Here is a 20,175-nt window from a genome sequence, read left to right as displayed (position 1 = left end):
TTTGGACTGTGGGAGGAAGCTGGAGTACCAGAGAGAACCCACACAGGAACAGGGAGAACATGGAGACTCCACACAGAAAGATCCTGTGCCGAGCCAGGACTCGAACCCAGAACCTTCTTGCTGTGAGGCGACAGTGCTGACCACTGCACCACCGTGCAGCCCAGATAAAAAACAAACCACTGAATTTGCAAATACTTTGGGGATCAAATACAGGGAAAAAATTGGGGAAGTGCTAAATCTTGAACATTAACCTGACTCATCAAATGTGCATGTTAGCATGCGGAATTAACAATGTAGCTCAAGGTAGTGCTGTGCAGCCTCAGATCAGCTGGCATGCCTGTAAATGTACAGATGGTGTATTTGTAAACCCAAGTATGTATTGTTTCTGTGACTTTCTATTGTTGTGAGACACTGTTTATTTTGCTTGTGTTTGACAAATCTTCCTCATGTTGGCTTCTTTACTCACACATGTAGTTACTGTTATATCCACATTTCTATGATATTGCCCCTCTTCATGAATACTAACACTGCCATTTTACTGCAAATTGTTTGGGTAAAAAAGTCAGCATCAAAGGGTTATTGGACATAAAGGCGTTCATTTGACAGCTGGCTGTTACCACATATTCTTGATAATAAACTTGTAACCACAATGACAAACACACACTTCAGATAAAATCTTTCCTCTGATAAAAAAGAAAAACCGACAACTTGGTTGTATATAACATTTCTGTTCTTCTTTGCGATACTATGACTTCAAGTCCTTGTCGCTGTGTGAATCTTTGCGTGAGTTGGTATATCCTCTCAGTGCTGGCAGTGATGGCTGCCACGTCGACATGCTCTCTGCAACTGTGACAGACCTATTTCAAGCACAGAACAGAAACCCTCCAAGGCCACACTGACTTGTCACACGTAGTTCTCCTTTTGTGTCATGTGACCCAGGTTGTGGTTTTCAGCAGCTTCTTTTACTCCTCTTATTCTGCAAGACTTCCTGTCCATCACATGAAAACCACAAGCCACCCTTCACTTGTATTCCCAAATGTATGTATGTATTTCTGGTATTTCTTCATTCACGCTTGATAGCTTCTAAGGAAATATGATCACATTATTATTTTATCTTTTTCAAGGTTAAAGTGCAAATACTAGTAGAGCTTTAAAAAACAATAGAAATCTCACACGGAACCAAATGAAGCTTCTTATGCACATCATTTATTTTCGAGTGCATTCAATATGGACACTTTTCCTCTGGAACAAGCAAAAATCATCATATTTGTTTTTTTTTCTCTCTTCCCTTTTCGGCTGGTTCCACCTCACGTCGCCGTTTGCCGGACAGTTAACATAAACAAACACATCAGATATTAAAGGGCTTGGAATGCTGATTTGTGATGAAAGATTTCAACTGAAGTGATGGTCTGTGTTTCCATTTCTCGCACTGCAGGTCTGTACAAAGTACAGAGGAGGCAGCAAGGCCCTCCTCTCATAACTTCTCAAATGAGGAAGTTCAGAACAGAGCAAGTCACAGCTTCCTTTACAGCTTTCACTTGCAAGTGGATTAACAAGAGAATGAAAGGTTTTAAGAATATGCAATGTGAAAGATGAAAATAGCCAGGAAGAAAAACTGAGACTTCTTGTGGAATATAGTTTGAGTGGATGCAAAGCTATTGATTTGAGAGGCAGGATGTCAAACAATCAACCTTGGTGCCATGGCAATATAACTCGATCCAAAGCTGAGAATCTCCTATCCAAAGCAGCAAGAGATGGAAGTTTCCTGATTCGGGACAGTGAGTCCGTCCAGGGAGCATATGCCTTGTGTGTTTTGTAAGTAAAACTCAAGTTTTTAACTTGCGCACATGCTAATAAACTCTAACTTTAGTTTCTCTCAGCTTCCCTTCGCTAAAAATGTTTTAAACTCTCGTTCCTCAAACCTTTATAGGATGAAATATGTTCTGAGATGTAAGAGAAAGTGAATGAGAACGTTTCCCTCTTGTGTTAGACTGTATAATATTGTATTTTTCCACATACGCAATGCTAAAACTAGTTCCCCTTTAGTTGTCAAAATGTGAACCTCTTTGCCTTCTGCAGCTTTTATCAAGTTGAACATGGCAACCTGCATTTGCAATTCACCCGTCAACATGGTTCTTTACTTTACATGATCTTCCACTGGCAAACGTGCACTTTATTATCATTTTAACCACAGACACCAGAACTGTGTGCACACATACAGAATCCTGCCCAATGAGGATAAGAAGCTCTCTGTCCAGGTGGGTTGACAGTTCAATGAGTAAAATACATTATTCTATAAAGTGTCAACAGCAATTCTGAGGATGGGGGGGCTGCATCTCTTAAATTACGAGAAATAAAAACTGGGCAATTTTCAATGTTCCTGCACCTGTAGAGCTGGAACCTAGTTTGAGAAGTGCAACATATTTAGGTACCCAATATACAGTAGTTGTCACCATCAGTGACTAGCTTACATTAGAATTTCTCCGAAGTACAACTGTTGGTTTTTTTGGAAGAAGAAAGAGCATTCAAACTAATGAACATTTATCACAGTTTCTTTTGTTTGCTAGATGGCTAATGGCTGGTAAGGCATTCTAAAAAGATATCATAAAAACAAGGAAAACATCTAAACAAGCGTTCTCTAGACCAGGGATGCACAAACTGTTTCCATGGAGAGCCAAAACAGAAACCTAACGGTGGGCTGCAGGCAATGAATGCAAAATGGTGCTAAGATCCTACATTCCCTGAGCTGAGTATCCAAGAAACTTTTACATAGTTGACGAACATCTGAAAACTACATAGTTCAGCAACAAAAGGATGTGTTTTGTATGGTGCTTCCATTGTATTACAGATCGGTTTTCAGAGTTTTTCAAATACTGAAACATAAGAAAATGGTACTAATATAGAACAGCTGCAATATCAGCTCGATGTAGTGGACCTGGCACCTGATCAAATGACTGAAAAAGTAATAAATGATTATATACTTAAGAGCATTTCACTACAAAAATAAAACAGTTTAAAAAGGATTTACCGAATAATCCGACATTTACTGAAAAATTCCTTAATCAGAAATTTAAAACACATTAAAAATATCCCTGTTATTTAAATCATTATCTAAACTCCAGGCCTGAGGGTGTTTAAACTGAGCCAAAGTGCCCCCCTTTGGGCAGGCCTACTCTCAACACTGTGAAGAACAACAGGAAACAACAAGACATGAAACAGATGATAATTTGTAACAACAACACTGACTAATTATTACATGTAAAGTCACATGTGAATGCAAAATACACAGTAATCTTATTTTGACACATTGTGCTGTCGTGCATGGCATATTGCACATTAAGAAATAAGATTAAAGGTGAACATACAGGTTGGGCTTCGATGACAAATTCATTCATGCATTTTTTTAGCTTTTATTTCTGCACCAGGAGAAGCTACTGGAGCTAGAGGATGCAGCTTGGAACTGAATGTTAATAGGGACCAACACAATCATGCAATCAAGCTTCATCACCATAGAATTACAACAATGACGGGAGGTTTTGGTGATTGGAGAATAGGCAAGCATATAGGTATAATACTTTCTTCTGTGTGTATCATTTATTTTATAAATGAAGCGTATCATAAATAAAGTTGGTGAAAGAGGCAGTATACTTCACCTGTAGTCCTTCTGAGTGACAGGATAAAGATGGTTTAAAGGAGGTGCATCAGAGCTGCTCTGGCTTCTACATCAGTTTGTTGATCTGATTGGTTGAAGTTAGCATGAGATAGACGCACGGTTCGAAAGTGTCTTCCCTTTTCCTGTTTCTATTTGCAGCTTCTCAAATGGTTCTGAGAAACAATATTTGCAATGTGTCAGATTTTCCATTACCTGCTTTAGCCAAACAAGGTAATGGAAACAAATGTAAGAGCTCTGAATGATGTTTCGGTTCAACTCAGGCACTTTTGTACCACAACCGCTACAGACTAATGAGCCTCTTATGTTCTGTGCTTCAGGCATCTGAGGGAGTTCCTATTAGGTTTTTCTCCCTTCTGTCTGAGCTGGTGGAGGCATACTACAGTCCCAACATGGGTCTGGTCACACATCTGCAGTATTCTGTCCAAAGGGAGGAGGAGCTAGACGAGGAGCCAGGTCAAACATCCTCCATTCATCCATGGATTGGCTGTACTATAAAAATACATCTAAACCTCCTTGTTGTATGTGTCCTGCAGAATCCAGTAATCAACCGCCACAGCTTCCTCCCCGGAAATTCACTTCCAATGATGGAAAGGACTCAGAAGTCAAGACATCTGAGCAGGCCTGCAAGTCCCTCGCTGACACCTTCCTGATGAGACTGCAGCATGTGGACATGTCCACGTATGGTCACGTTTGCAAAAAAAAAACTGCATTGATTTAGCACAGATAGCAACGCATGCAAAATATCCACATGGGCTGCATGTGTAGGAAGCAGTCATTTCTAACATAGTGACTCCTTCGTATGATTATTGCCGCAGCAGGGATTTCTCACAGTAATTGGCTTCGCTGAAGGTGAACGCAAGATTTCTACGGAACACACTGATTCTACACTGTATTTCCAGTGTACCAGAGGAGCATCAGATGGCCATTCAAGACTACTTCAGGACCTCAATCTGTTTGGATGCTGAACATGTCCAGAATGGTAACCCCAATCTCCCCAGCCTAAAGAAGCTAACCATGGCACTCTGCAAGAATCTAAACAAGTAGGGTTATCAGTCAACAGACCGTACAAAGACGCCCTGATATCATTCAGCATGTGGCGAAGTAAACCACATTTATGCTCTTTGTTGTAATGTAGTGAAATTTCCCGCACCCTGCCAACTCTGGAGGTTTTTCATCAGTCTTTGGACCAACAGTTCCCATCAGGGATGGGACAATTTCCAAAGCATGTGGGTAGCAACCTTGATCCTTCATAGTATTTTCAACTTTAAAAAGATAAAAGTAATTGTATATTTGTCCTTTTATTTTCAGATGTATGCAGATTCAAGTGAATCTATTTCCTTTAGGCTGGAGCAACTCACTAAACTGCTCTACTCAATAGAGGATAAGGTAATGTTCAAATGCTCATTTTACCAATAATCACTCACTAATTGTCCATAAAACACGTGTTGGTCACAAAGAACTCTGTTTCTTTATTCAGGCTAAAAATGCTGTCTTTAATGCCACTGGATATGAAGGAGGTCACAGAAAATCCCTGATACCACCGGTTACCTTTGAGGTGCTAGTCTTAACTGACTGTTATGTCAAAATGTTTTTAAAAAATGAAGTGAAGTAAAATAACAAGCGTTTTGTGACGCAAGTGAATATACTCCATTCTCACTGGCAGGTCAAGCAAGAGTCTCTTGGTATTTCCATGAAAGTGTTCCTGAAAGTGGATGTCGAAAGTGGAAAGCTCTTCATCAAGAAGTCCAAAGATGGGCCTGAAGATAAATACTTTGTGCACAATAAAAGTAAGAACTTTGATAATCCTTTCACCTTTCTGCTCGGTAAGTCCATATAACATAGTCGACCAGCTAAACATTATTTCATGTTCTTGTTGGATGAGATGTACCATAATAGGGAGCCTATAATTTAACAGAGTGAAGCAAACAGAGATGATGCACACCTACATATGGTGGTATACTATCAATGTACTGAACAATGTACCTCTAACAACATATGACCACATAGGTCAGGTGGTTTGTTTCACTGAACCGTCTTAGAAGGTGCCTGTGTTTGAAAAAGTGCACATACCTGAAAAAAAGAAAAACCCCAAAAACAACAAAACTTGGAAGGTAATTGGAAGGCAGCAGGAGGAGGAGCAACAACATCTTTTCCATGCAGAAAAGCCTTCATTCTTTGAGAGAAGGGATACTCTCCAGTTCTGATGCTATAGCAGCTAACCTCCTCAGGAGCGGCCATTGTTGTTTTGACCAGGCAGTCTCACCGCAGTCACGTCTAAGCCTGGCCCCCCTGCCTGCTCAAATGACGCTGACACTGGTTTTGATGCGAATGCATAACTTGAAGCCTGACAGGAATCCTGGAATTGATGGCTTAAAAAAAACGCCACTGTGGATGACAACTGATGCTCTTTTATTGTTTTGAAAATTGCAACTATTATTATATATAATTGGCAGCGAATTGCAATAACAATGACAATTGACTTACACTGGTGTTGTAATGTATTAAATTCTGTAGTACCACCATGGAGTTTTAGCACATGACGTGTTAAGAGACTGTGATGACTGCATGTTTTTTCTGCCTGCCCAAACCCCTAGAATTGCTTTATGTTAACACTAAGGAGGTTCTAACATGGAATCGGTGCTGTATATAATCCCTCCCATATGGCATGTGCGTGACATCAGCTTCCTAGCATTTCCACTTTAAGCACATCAGCAAACACTGTCATTAACTCCAGGCATGACTGGGTACACGTACGACACCTCGCAGAGCGGCTAGTGTGGCCGTACATTTGTGTATTCGCCAATGTAACCTGACAATCCTGCGGAACCTCACAGGTGCTCTTTAATCTCTTTTTCAGTCCTTCAGCTGGTGAAATCGCAGAAAATGCATGCCAAACTTGTTATTGTGGTGGAGACTGAGAAAGAGAAGATTCTGCGTAAAGAGTTTGTGTTTGAGAACACAAAGGTAATCATTGTAATGAATGTAATGAAGGCTTCGGTGATGTGCAGTGTACGAGCCAAACTTTTTTAGATTTGCTTCTTCTGTGTCATACCAGAAAAGAGAGGGTTTTTGTCAACTTCTCCAACAAATGAAGAACAAACACTCTGAGAAGCCCGAACCAGACATGATCACAGTGTTTGTTGGCACCTGGAATATGGGTAACACAATAAAAGCAAATATCCCGATGAATCTGGATTCACGATTGATCCTATGTTGCAGCTGTAAAATATGTTCCCCCGATTCAACAGGGAATGCTGGTTTGCCCCACGATATCAATTCCTGGTTTCAGTGTAAGGGCCAAGGAAAGACCAAGGATGACACTGCAGATCACATCCCGCATGACTTTTATGTCATTGGGACGCAAGAGGATCCTTTGAGTGAGAGGGAGTGGGCCGATACGGTGAAAGGTGTCTTGAGGAACATCACAAATATCAGCTTTAAACAAGTGAGTGACTGAAGTTAAACAAAAATGCAGCCGCCACGCCGTCAGATAAAATCATATTCATCTCTCAACATCCAGGTAGTGATTCACACACTATGGAATATTCGGATCATTGTCCTGGTAAAGCCTGAGCACGAAAACAGGATCTCCCACGTTTTCTCAGACAGTGTGAAGACAGGCATCGCTAACACTCTAGGTGAGCGCTCCCTCTTCTCTACAGGCCTCTAACGCTGTGACATAAAGGTTCACCGGACAATGTGTGATCGGTGACATTTGCTCTGTAGGAAACAAGGGAGCAGTGGGAGTATCCTTCATGTTCAATGGTACATCCTTTAGTTTCGTCAACAGTCACTTGACCTCTGGAAGTGAGAAGAAGCTCAGGTGAGCAGGAAATCACATTTCCAAAACTAACAAGTTTTAGTACCATAGCTGTAACACAGTAGGCAAATTCAAAATGGAAGGCTACCGCTGTGTTTCCTGTTCGGTGTTAGGATGCCTCATTTGCAGGCATCTGTGGTGAGGATCTGGGAAAGGACAGGCCAGGTATGTTGATGTAGCCATTAGAGTCCAAACTCAACTGTGGTGATGTCACAGAGTCATTTTCAAGTGATGCCATCTTTGAGGAATAATCTGCATAAAACTCCAACTCACAAGCTTAGGTATGGGAGGTTGGTGTGCTAACAAGGAGGCTAAAACCACAAGCACTAGAATCTGTTGCCTCACCAGTGTGTCTGCTGAGGTGCTTTCTGAGTCTGAGTCTGACTTTGGCGTCCCTGGCCGCCTGGATGCTCATGAAATTCGTCGTTGTCATCATCGTCCTCCTCCTATCCGGTCGCAGGGGCAGCAGCCTCAGCAAGGAAGCCCAGACTGTCCTCCCCCCAGCCACTTCCACCAGCTCCTCCGGGGGAATCCAAAGGTGTTTCCAGGCCAGCCGAGAGATATAATCCCTCCAGCGCATCCTGGGTCGGCCACAGGGCCTCCTCCTGGCAGGGCAATCCTGGAACACCTCCTGAGGGAGGTCCAGGAGGCGTCCTCACCAGATGCCCGAACCAACTGACTCCTCTCGACATGGAATAGACATGAAATTTGAATTTGGAAATTCATGTAGCAACGGGTGCAACCTGCTTGGAGCCATTGTGAAGACAATCTCAACGCCCATAGTAGCATCACAAATAAAGACAGATTCACTTTTCTGATTCATCTATTAAAATAACATAAAAGTACAGCTGATAATGAAAAAAGGACATGGATAAAAGAAAAGCGTTGTTTTGTCAGACTTCCATTCGCCTATGCTGGCCTGAAGCTTTCATGTTTCTCTCTATATAAAAGCTTTTTTCATTACTAGAAGGCAGCAAACCTAACTCTGGCTAATTTAACCATACCAGTTATATTGTTTGTCATTGTACCACACATTCCATCACACTCGCACCTCAAAATCCAACCTAATCCCTAGGATATAACTGGAATAATGCCCAATGATGTGTCAATTGCCAAAAAAGTTAATTGAGGGCGAAGGTACCTGAACCAGACCTTTAATTCCTGTTTATGGACACCATGAAGGACATCATCCCACTTACACCACGGTCACTAGCCAAAAAAAAGATTATTCATTTATATTTTTAAGAAAGTTGGCACGGTGGAGCAGTGGTCAGCACTGTCTCCTCACAGCAAGAAGGTTCCAGGTTTGAGTCCCGGCTGGAGCCCGGGGTCTTTCTGTGTGAGTCTCCATGTTCTCCCTGTTCCTGTGTGGGTTCTCTCTGGTACTCCAGCTTCCTCCACAGTCCAAAGACATCAAGAGGGGACGAGGCTGATTGATACTCTAAATTGACCGTAGGTGTGACTGTGAGAGCCAATGGTTGTCTGTCTCTATGTGTTGGCCCTGTGATGGACTGGTGACCTGTCCAGGGTGAACCCCGCCTCTCACCTGAAGGCTGCTGGGATAGGCTCCACCCCCCCATGACCCTTAATAGGATGAGTTAGAAAATGGATGAATGGATGGAAAGTTTTACAAGAAACATCACCAAAAGTATTTCTAGTCTTGACATCATATTTTGTCTCTATCTTCCTCTTTCTGCAGGCGCAATCAAAACTACATCAACATCCTGCGATTCCTGAATCTGGGAGATAAAAAGCTCAATCCGTTTGACATCACAAACCGCTTCACCCACCTCTTCTGGCTCGGTGATCTGAACTACCGTGTTGAATTCCAATCCACTGTAAGTTGCAGACAATAAGGGAAATGCAAAGGAAATACAATATACTTTATATACTATCAAATGTATGTATATCTATATGTGTGTGTGTGTGTGTGTGTGTGTGTGTGCTATATATGTCTTCTTCAATTTAAGGAACCAGCATAACATTTTAGGTGAAGATATTTTTGTTAGACTTCTGCCTTGACAATTACTGCAGTAACATATCTTTCAGTTCTGTCTCACTGAGTGAACAACCTGTGAACAACCTGTGCATAGAAGAGTCTGTCAGGTGCTTAAGATCCTGAGCTTTTTTGGAAGGAAAAACTGCCCGGTTTTCCCTCACAGGAAGCAGAATACATGGTGACAAAGATCAAACAGCAGCAGTACCAGGAACTCCTCTGTAAAGACCAGCTCAGCATGGAGATGAATGACGAGAAGGTCTTCTTGCATTTTAGTAAGTCATGAATGAGCACACGGGGGAACCTGACCAGTGCATACGCCTAACCTGCAATATGTGGCATGTGATTGCCCACTTCTCATGACCTGGCGCTTGGATCCATTGTCAGCTTACATCAAAACATTAACATATTTATTGTTCTGATTTCAGATGAGGAGGAAATCTCTTTTGCACCCACATATCGTTTTGAGAGGTACACACGAGAAAAGTACGCCTACACCAAGGCCAAAGCAACAGGGGTACGCTCATGTTTAGTCAGATGTCTTTCCTTCCTTCCATGCCGTGTAGAAACATCTCATATCATAAACACAGAACATGCTCATTGCTGTAAGTCATCTTAGTGCATATGGCAGTACATTGAGACCTGTATAGCTCGCGATACGGCTCATTTACAGGCACCAGTTTAACCAGCTGACAAGCTTTCAGTCCTTGATTATGCATTTATGATGAATTCTTACAGACCAAATATAATTTACCCTCGTGGTGTGACCGAATCCTGTGGAAGTCATACCCTCTGGTTCATGTTGTCTGCCAAGCTTACGGTGGGTAACTCCTTATGAATATCATTACATAATAAATCACAAAATTAGATCACATCCTATCAGCTGAATTTGCACAATTTTAGCAATAGGATGGTATTAGCTTCTTGCTAGTTATTACTCATATTGGTATAGTCGTGTGGTCTGAAGTTTAGTTTGCATTGTTTGACTTTTCCTTTGTATAGAATGGCTGCACTTTTAATAATTCTGTCTCATAAACTTGTTTTCTTGGGATTTAATGGTTAGATAAGTCATTATTTCTTGATAATGAAACATGATTTCTTGTGACAACAGGCGAATTTGTCCCGTTAGTTTGATGAAACAATTCATCACTGTTGTCTCGATAGTAAGGGAAATGCATCGATGATAACACAGTTGATAACCTGGAATCACAAGATATCAGCTTCATTGAAGTGAAAGTGGGATATGTGGAGATATGTGGGAAGTAAATTCATTTATTCAAGCTGCAGACATTTTCAAATTGAATCAGAGTAACAAACAGATGCATGTCTATTCTTTTTTATCATGATTATTTTAAACTATTTCCATTTTAATCATATTTGGTTGCAATATGTTGTATTATTTTAGGTGTAGAATGCGTTGATTGCTGCCGGCAGGTGTGCTGTGTGATATTGGACAGGATAAAGTCGATAACCTGTCTAACTTGCAGGATGCACTCAGGACATCATGACCAGCGATCACTCACCTGTATTCGCCTCATTTGAAGTGGGAGTGGCCTCACAGTTTGTCTCCAAGCAAGGTATGATGATCATCTAGCCTTCATTACAGAAGAGTTGATGTGGTTGACCCTAAAACTGCCATGTGGCACTCTCCAAAATGTTCAGACCTAAACAGTGCACCTCCAGGCGGGATACAGATCATGAACTGTATGGCCACCTTGCAGACTAAATCAAAGACCAAGTTCTTCATCGAATACCATTCCAGCTGCTTGGAGAGTAGGTTTTGACTTTTTGATCAGCCATACTTTGATTACAACATCTTAAAGACAGAAGGTAGAAAAAACAAAACAAAACACTGCACATGTTTTGATAAATGCCTTCAGAAATGGTCAAGACATCAGAGGGCGAGAACATGGAGCACACTGACGGGTCAATTAAAGTTTGGTTTGGCAACCAAGCCCAGGTGAGCTCAAGATGCCGTTTTGTTGGTGTGCACTTGTTGTAGAGGCAAACAATCATCATCTTCACTATCTTTTCAAGCTCACCCCTATAATCTCTGACCCTGAATACCTTCTGGACCAACACATCCTCATCTGTGTGAAGTCGACAGACTGTGACGAGTCGTACGGTAAACACCTATCAATCACTGGCCCTAACACGCTGAACTGAGGGAGACTTACTGTTTGCTGGTGTGTTATTTCTGAAGGAGAGGGTTGTGTTGCGCTGCGAGCAGCTCAGTGCTGCTACACTGAGTTTCATATCACACTGACACACCACGGAGAGAAAACAGGCATTTTGAGTGGTGGCATCCAACTCCAGACATCTGCAGGCAAGCCTACTGAGAAGTTATACGGTGAGTCTGAACATTTTTATTCCCTCGACGACTCAGCATTTTCCCTCTCCACTTGTACTAGCGTAAGCCCCTGTTCCTCTCTGTTTCCAGATTTCATCAAAATTGAAAAGGATGACTCTGTCACCTCGAAAGGCAAAAGCAGTGACCCTAACAAGTGAGATTTTCCTTCAGCTTGTGGTTCATTTCAAGTAACATCACTTTAGAGTGTGTGATATATTCTGTCCTCTGGTTAACAGGACTTCTATAACCAAAGCACACGACATTTCTAATCCAAGTTACGTGGGAGTGACCTATAAATGTGGCAATGTGACAGATAGGGGCTGGAGTTACAGCATGCCACCAAAAAATCTCCCTGTTGCCAGCCAAGGGGGTAAAGACCCCCTGCGGAGCCCTTCTGATGTGGGCACACACAGTCCCCCTGGCAAACCATCCACCAACCAAAATCCAGTGTAAGAGTTGGTTTTACTGCTGCTCATAAATAACTGTAGGATATGACTCATAAAATGAGCCTTTGTCTTCCAGGCATGATGAAAAGATGTTTGACAATCCCCTGTATGGTTCCATGGGAAAACCCCACACTCAGAGTCAGGATCAAGATCCCCCACAGAAGGAGCACCTCACAATCCCAGATCCCATTTTTCTATCCAAACCAGCAGATGGAGACCCTGAACGTCCCCCAGTGCCCACACCACGCAACCGCTCCTACACCTGCTCTGAAACCAAACCTCTTCCAGGGGCCCCCAGCACTCAGCAATCCACAATGCAAAAGAAACCGGTGGTGCCCTCACGTTCACAAGGGTGTATGCCAAACAACCGGCCTCCTTTACCTGCCAAGTCACGGCCGAGCCCACTAGAGCCCCAGGCCCCAAAACCCAGAGACAACAGAGAAAGCACTGAACTCCCAAGTAAATACAGACCGGCTGTAAGACCTGGCCAGCTGCAGCCCCAAAAAGACAGTAAGGATGACCTCTCTGTAAACCATCAGTCTTACATTTATATTCACACCAAAGTTCACGCGATGGTACAAATTCTTTTTTCAGCTCAACCTGACGTTCCAAGACGGGCCGCTCTGTGAAGGGAGATCAGGCTGACCCCGGCTCTCAGCGAGTCACCCCCCACTCCCAAGTACACCCTGATGAGGACTCCTCGAGGGAAGTTGGTGTTTATCCCCGTTTCAATAAAGAATCTGTGGTTTGAATTAGAATGTTTGAATGATCTCTTAAGACTGCCTTCCCACACTGACATCCATTTCAAGAAAGCTGGACAGTGATTGGGTGCTTTTCTTTTTTGTATTCACGACTGTGTCCTTTCCTGGAGGAGCAACTGATTATTTAATTTTCAGCATGACATCTGACCCACTGTACCACTCGCTGTCTTCCTTCTTTACAACTCTCAAAAGTGTTTTTAAGGGTTTTAAAGAGGCAGCAGACTGAGCCTCTCTGCCTGTTTCAGAACCATGATACCGAAGGTTCAGCTTCAGCTTTAAACTGCTTAACGAAAAATGGATCCCATTCTCGGAGTTGCACTTCAGCACTGTTTTTTTTTTTTTTCTGTTGAGTCACAAAACAGCAGCATAGTGAAGAGTTTCAAGCATGTATTTAAATCCTCAGTAGCTGTAGTGAAAGCAGCATGCAGTACAGTAACAGTGATTCTGTGTTTTCTATTTTGTACATTTTGCCCCGGTGAGTTTTTAGAACTCAGCCAGCGCCGTTACAGTGAGCGGTTGTTTGAACTTAGACAGGTTGACTTTGTGGCTGGTGATGATAAAGTAGCTGAAGTCACCAGTAGTGGTGTCAAGCTTTCATTCCTCAACTCCATTCACACGTCTTATGTGTGTCTGAAATTAGAAGAGACCGACACTGGCTGCCAATTATTGAGTCCATCAGGATTTTGTGGTCCAACCAGTACCGACTGGCCAATAAAGGACTGTTTCTACTTTGTGGCTAAATTGGGTGTTAGGAGGTTTTCTGCCAGTGGGAATCGGGCTTAACAGAGATATGCTGAAGGATCTAAAGCTCTTTGGGGTTTTATAAGTTCTCTCTTCCTTGTTTAGGTTCTGAGAGAACTGAAATGATTGATCAGCAATTTTCATTTTGGTATCTGTGATAAAGGGCCCTCGCTGTAAAGCAGAACTCAAGGTTTTATAAGTTAGTGATACGATCCTCCTCAAACGTGCATGAACCCTTAGAGCCCCAAGCTGATTTTAGGGGTAATTTTACATCCTTTGCTTTTGAGCTTTTATCTTGGTCATTGTAAGGTCAATCTCTACATGCTGCATCTTGTTTTGTTTTTTCAGGACAGTCTATGCTATCAAGATAAAACCATCAGTTCACTTGGCACTGCTTACATATATTTTATAAAAAAATGTTAAAAAGAAAAATATTGCTTGTTTTTTGGGGGATTTTCTACATGTGTCTCATCGTAGAAGGTTTCCAGCACACATATCTGTGCATACTGAGTTGGGGGGGGCTCCCCTGGAATCTGACAATGTAAGCACCATAATGGTGGGACGTTCTATGACACCACCATTTGCAAAAACATGTGGTGTGTGCATGGCGAGAATAAAAGCCGTTTTACTGAAATAAAAACAAATTCTGCTCATGATGAAAACTATGATTCATTTGAAAAGAAACATGCATAAATAATTTTTTTTTAAAAATTACACACTGTTTCCAAGAACGCACAACTATATACAGATATCAAAAGGGATTTAACCCTCGTTATAACTTGAGATTGTACACTGCTCTGCCAAGGGCATCTTTCCAGTCTCTGAGACTGACCTGTAGTGACCTGACCTGAACCTGAACCGATCTGCACATGCACATGTACAGTAGCCGCCGTCCGGTAAAGTGTGTATGCCTGTGCTCTTCTGTTTACTTAATACTGTGTACACAGAGCCTCAATAAACTGAGGAGCAGGCCAGAACAGTGGCTTCACCCCCCTCTTGTGGTGATTTATGCTTCACTTCTGTCAGACATGACTGATGTACATGTAACAACAACAACAACGGTTCTTGAACCTGCTCAAGGACGTCTGTCTCATAGAGGCCAACAAGGTTGGGACAAGAGAAAGAAAGAAAGACCGATCTATCCTCACGGGCTAAGTGTTATTTCTTTTTTGCCTCATCTAACTTTGAAAAATCCTGTTTAAACAGGACAGAAGTATTTACAGAGACATTTTACCCAAAAGAAAGCAGATTTTCATAGTAACTTAATCAATTTATATACAATTTTCCCATTTCATTGGCCCACCTGTAGCAGGACTGGGTGTGGTTAAATAGTCTTAAGTTTAATGTTATGAACCTTCTTAAAAAAGGAATCTGCAGGTTTCAAAGGTAAACTTTCAAAGCAGTTCTGAAAAAAGCAATTGTGTGTGCAGACGTGCTACAGTTAGTTCTGATTTTCAATTTGGTTTCCATGAAAAGTAGGTCAAGTTGTCATTGACCCTCTTCACCAGTAGATGGCAGTATTTAAAAATATTATACATTACGTGTTTGCTACAAAAATCCTTGAACAGGAACTTCCTGGTGTGCGGGCCTTGTGCAGCTTCCTGCTTAGTATTCAAATACAAAAACTGTCAACAATACTGTCAAAAGTTGCTGAATTATCTAAGTTATTGATACAGATGTATCCAAGACTTTTTGTTCCATTTGGTATGTGATGTTTTATTCTGTTTTTGCAACATAGGCTACACCATGTATTTATGTGTTTACCTTTATCATGTCAGAACCACGCAAAAGTATCTGGATGAGTGTGCATGTCTTGATAATGTGGCAACCAATAAATGGCAATTGAAAAACAAAGAAGACACTTTGGTTGTTGTAACTGGGAACCCATCAGGGGTCCTGGCCTAATTTACAGCCCAGTTACAGGGCCACATGTGCTTCCTGTTTTAGAACTGCACCTTCCCCACTATACTATTACCAGCATCATCATCATCATCTTCATCATTGCATGTTCACCCTCACCTAAAACCTGCATGTTCTTTGGTTGCAACATCATGTTGCTCGTGAGAATTATTTGTCACTGTGCTAAAAAAGTACCCTGGGAATTATTCTCCAGTTGTCAAAAGCTGCAAAATTCTTTTACAAATAAAAGCCCACAACTGTAAAGAAGAAAGTGTGTACAACATTACAAACATACCAAACTTACACTGGACCCTTGTCTATTCGATATGTAATCTTCCTTTCTATCTTCTACCTTAAGATTAATCATCCGGGCAACTGAAGCAGAGAATCAGAGAGCACAAAAGCTCTCTCTGGAGGAATGAGGATGTTTTGCTAACGGGCATATTCCAGAGTGAAACAATCAGAATTCAGAATAGTAACACAAAACAGGACAAACCAGAATCACAAAGGATTCAGTCAAACCCAGGACAACTGCAAACTCACAGATATTCATGTGAAAAGAAAATGTGACAAATGCAATGAAAGCAAGTGTGTCTTATTGTTCCAGTCTCGTGAAACTCCATCATAGAACACTTGGAGGCTTGAGTGAAGTGTAGCAGCTTGCAGAACAATATGGAGGGAGGGCACTGTGCATGTGTTTAGCCACACCCACGTTACCTGTCTGTTGACGAGAGTGTAAAAAGCTGACTTACAATCACATGACACTTCCAATGTAAGGCCCACCTAGATTTGGACTCAGATCACTGGATTCTGAGCCAAGGGGGTGAAACGCGAAACAGTGGACCCCCCAAGCAGGTCAAGCACTCAGTGTCTCTTGACAAAAGTCTTTTGGTACCCATCCTGATTCAACCACTGATTCAGCCTCAACAAAAGTATTTCCCCTGAGCCCCTAACACAGGGGTGGGCTATCACGTGCCATGGAGGGCCGTGTGTATTCAGGTTTTCCTTCCAACCAAACACTTTAACAGGTGATTCCACTGATTAACTCTCTTCTGTGGCGGAAGGTGTGTTAATCAGTGGAATCACCTGTTAAAGTGTTTGGTTGGAAGGAAAACCGGCATACACACGGCCCTCCATGGCACATGGTTGCCCACCCCTGCCCGATCACTACTGTCTGAGTAAGTTTCAATTTCTGTGTACACATTAGTTTGGGAAAGGAATGTGTGTGAGCTCCAGACAGTATCAGTTATTATCAGTCCAGACGGTAATGGTCTACAATAATCACAAAGTTCACTCACGTACAGTCAGATTTATGTCACATAGGCCCTTGTTATCTCATCCAAATGCTGTTTGAAGGAGTATAGTAGTAATGATATCATAAAATTTTCCAGGTTTGTTAAGAGCCAGAGACTCCAGCTGCTGACACACCCAAGTCAAGTCAAGTCAATTTTATTTGTCTTGCACCAAATCACAACAAAAGTTCTCTCATGACACTTTCCAAGTAGAGCAGGTCCAGAACCACTCCTTCAATGAACCTCCACCCAACAATTCTCCATCAGCAGCACATCCTGCAACAGTGGTAACAAAAACCTTCCTATTGACAAGCAAGAACGTGGAGCAGATCCAGGATCAGTAGGGATGGCCTTCTGCTTTGACCAGTTGGGGGGAAAGAGAGCAGGAGAGCGGGGCAGAGACAAAGACAGACATACAGAAAGAAAGAGAGGGACAGATAAAGTGGGAGAGAGAGAGAAGAAGAGACTGATGGACAGACGGGTACGTGAGCAGGTGGAGCTACGGGTGGCAGCTGGAGCCTCTTCAGGTCTGCAGCCTCCTCCAGCAGCACCAGGATCTGGGATGAGGGGAGCCTGAAGGCTCTGGAGAAGAAGACAAGTTAGTAATACGTATGAGTATGATTTATATATGACACATATAGGAGGACAGAGTGGAGGAGAGAGAAGCCCAGTGCACCATGGGAGATCCCCCAGCAGTCTAAGCCACAGGTGTCATACTGGTCCAGTAAGGGCCAGTGTGGCTGCAGGTTTTTATTCCAACCAAGCAAAAGCAACACCTGATCCAACTTAAATCAATCAAGCCGTGTCCACACAGCTCATTTGTTGGATCAGGTGCTGCTTTTGCTTGGTTGGAATAAAAACCTGCAGCCACACCGGCCCTTACTGGACCAGTTGCACTGGACCGACTCTAAGCCTATAGCAGCAGATCTAAGGGCCAGCCTAAGCAGCCCAACTATAAGCCTGATCAAAAAGGAAGGTCTTAAGTCTGCTCTTAAACATAAAGAGGGTGTCTGCATCCCGGACCGAAACTGGGAGACAGTTCCACAGGAGGGGAGCCTGATAGCTGAAGGCTCTGGCTCCATTCTACTGTTAGAACTCTAGGAACCAGCAGGAACCCTGCATCCTGGGAGTGAAGGGTTCTAGCTGGATCATAGGGGACTAGGAGCTCTGTCAGGTATGAAGGAGCCTGACTGTTGAGGACTTTGATGGTAGAAGGAGAATTTTGAATTCTATTCTGAATTTGGAGCCAGTGGAGCCATGCAGGGAAGCCAGCACAGGAGAGACATGGTCTCTGCTACCAGTTCTAGTCAACACGTGGGCAGCAGTGTTCTGGACCAGCTGGAGAGTCTTTAGGGACCTCCTGGTGCAGCCTGATAGGAGGGAGGTGCAGTAATCCAGCCTGGAAGTGACAAAGGCAGGGACTAGTTTTTCTGCATCCTTTTGACACAGGATGTGTCTGATCTTAGCGATGTTACATAAATGAAAGAAAGCAGTCCTGGAGATTTGCTTAATGTGGGAGTTAAAGGACAGATCCTGATCAAAGAGAACTCCTAGGTTCCTTACGGTCGTGCTGGGGGCCAGGGTGATGCCATCCAGGGTACCTGTCTCATTAGATAGGGTGTCTCTAAGATGTTTCAGGCCCAGGACAATAACTTGAGTTTTGTCAGAGTTTAATAAAAGGAAATTATGGGTCCTCCATGTTTTTATGTCCTTTAGACAGGCCTCCAGTTTAGTCCGCTGGTTTATTCCATGTGGATGCATTGATGAGTACAGCTGAGTGTCGTCTGCATAGCAATGAAAATTAATCGAGTGTTTCCTAATAATGAGACTGAGAGGAAGCAGGTATAGGGTGAAGAGGACTGGTCCAAGCACAGAGCCTTGTGGAACACCATTACTGACTTTAGGAGGAGGAATTACTGTGAGGAAGTACAAAATGAGATCAGCCTCGTGAATATGACTGAAACCAGTTTAGTGCGGTTCCTTTAATGCCAATGACACGTTCCAGTCTCTGTGCAAGGATACGGTGGTCAGTGGTATCACAACGTGCATTAAGATCTAATCAGACCAGCACAGAGACGAGTCCCTCGTCTGATGCTAGTAGGAGGTCACTGGTAACTTTGACTAGTGCTGTTTCTGAGCTAGGATGAATCCTGAACCCTGACTGGAAATCCTCTAATAGGCTGTTGCTATGGAGAAGTCACAGAGCTGTTTAGCAACTGCTTTCTCCAGAATTTTGGAGAGAAAAGGAAGATTTAATATCTGTAGTTGGCCAAAACTCCTGGATCCAGGGTTGCTTTTTTGAGAAGGGGTTTAATTCCTGCTACTTTAAAGGACTGTGGGACGTAACCAGATAACAGCGACACATTGATCATATCTAAGAGGGAGGGGCTAACGAGGGGAGAGAGTCTTTGAGCAGCTTAGTGGGGATGGGGTCTAGAAGACAGGTGTAGGTTTAGAGGAGGAAATTATTGTACTGAACTCATGAAGGTCAACATCAGTGTTGAAGGATTCGCCTCCAAGCTCTAGGTGCATAAAGTCAGCCTATCCAGTGTTTTTACTCACAATCACTGCTCTGCTATGAAACTCTCAGCTGGTCAAAAGGGGGACTTGAACCGAAGCTGCCAAGAGTGATAGCCTAAACACAACGCCTTCCTGCCTGAATTGCGCTGAAGAGATTCTGGATCTCAAATTAATACAGCAAATAACATGCTGCTGCTCCTGAGGTTACTGCTGCATGTTTCTGCTCCAGCAGCAACTTTTACAATGCTACAGCGCCACCTACAGGGGAAACTGTAACAAATACAAGAGAAGTCCGGATTTGTTAACAATGTTGAAGTTATCATGGAATATTTATATTGAAGAAAATTAATTCTTATTGACTTTAATGTGTGGTATGTGGTATACAAGGTGGAGCTGCTGATGCCATTCTTCAGCATCTCCACATTGTCACAGAGAATAGTACCAAGTTAAATTTGAATCAAGACAACAGGACTGTGCAAGCATTATCCCCCCGTTGGTGGAATTATATTAGGTTTGCATATATATATATATATATATATATATATATATATATATATATATATATATAAAAATAAAATACATTGTGTGTGTGTGTGTGTGTGTGTGTGTGTGTGTGTGTGTGTGTGTGTGTTTGTATACACTAAAATCCAAACGTTCTGGATAATAATAATTTGCAC

At 42.5% G+C, this 20,175-nt stretch overlaps 1 protein-coding gene across 2 annotated transcripts; it reads left to right on the top strand.

Annotated features, from left to right (window-relative positions):
- Nucleotides 1-4: 4 nt before the first annotated feature.
- On the top strand, nt 5-15,934 carry inpp5d (inositol polyphosphate-5-phosphatase D). Of its 2 annotated transcripts, XM_086224981.1 has the most exons (28): nt 5-1,038; nt 1,436-1,815; nt 2,195-2,258; nt 3,991-4,126; nt 4,207-4,351; nt 4,573-4,713; nt 4,809-4,899; nt 4,982-5,059; nt 5,151-5,228; nt 5,337-5,460; nt 6,531-6,637; nt 6,729-6,831; nt 6,922-7,118; nt 7,194-7,311; nt 7,400-7,496; nt 9,193-9,331; nt 9,656-9,764; nt 9,918-10,006; nt 10,228-10,309; nt 10,977-11,066; nt 11,152-11,262; nt 11,370-11,449; nt 11,527-11,614; nt 11,693-11,839; nt 11,930-11,993; nt 12,076-12,288; nt 12,362-12,795; nt 12,880-15,934. In XM_086224981.1, exons 2-28 carry the CDS (start codon nt 1,676-1,678, stop codon nt 12,912-12,914), a joined length of 3,300 nt encoding a protein of 1,099 aa, XP_086081107.1. In that variant the 5' UTR covers nt 5-1,038; nt 1,436-1,675; the 3' UTR covers nt 12,915-15,934. The 2 variants fall into 2 exon arrangements, with proteins under 2 accessions (XP_086081107.1, XP_086081106.1); XM_086224980.1 differs by having other exon boundaries at nt 5-1,815.
- Nucleotides 15,935-20,175: the final 4,241 nt, after the last annotated feature.

The sequence above is a fragment of the Aulostomus chinensis genome, chromosome 14 (genome assembly GCF_037954235.1).
Source record: "Aulostomus chinensis isolate RoL2024-O1b breed Wild chromosome 14, RoL_Achi_v1.0, whole genome shotgun sequence".
Classification (NCBI taxonomy): Eukaryota; Metazoa; Chordata; class Actinopteri; order Syngnathiformes; family Aulostomidae; genus Aulostomus; species Aulostomus chinensis.
Note: the sequence above shows the minus strand (reverse complement) of the source record. Positions and strands in the feature narration are given on the sequence as shown.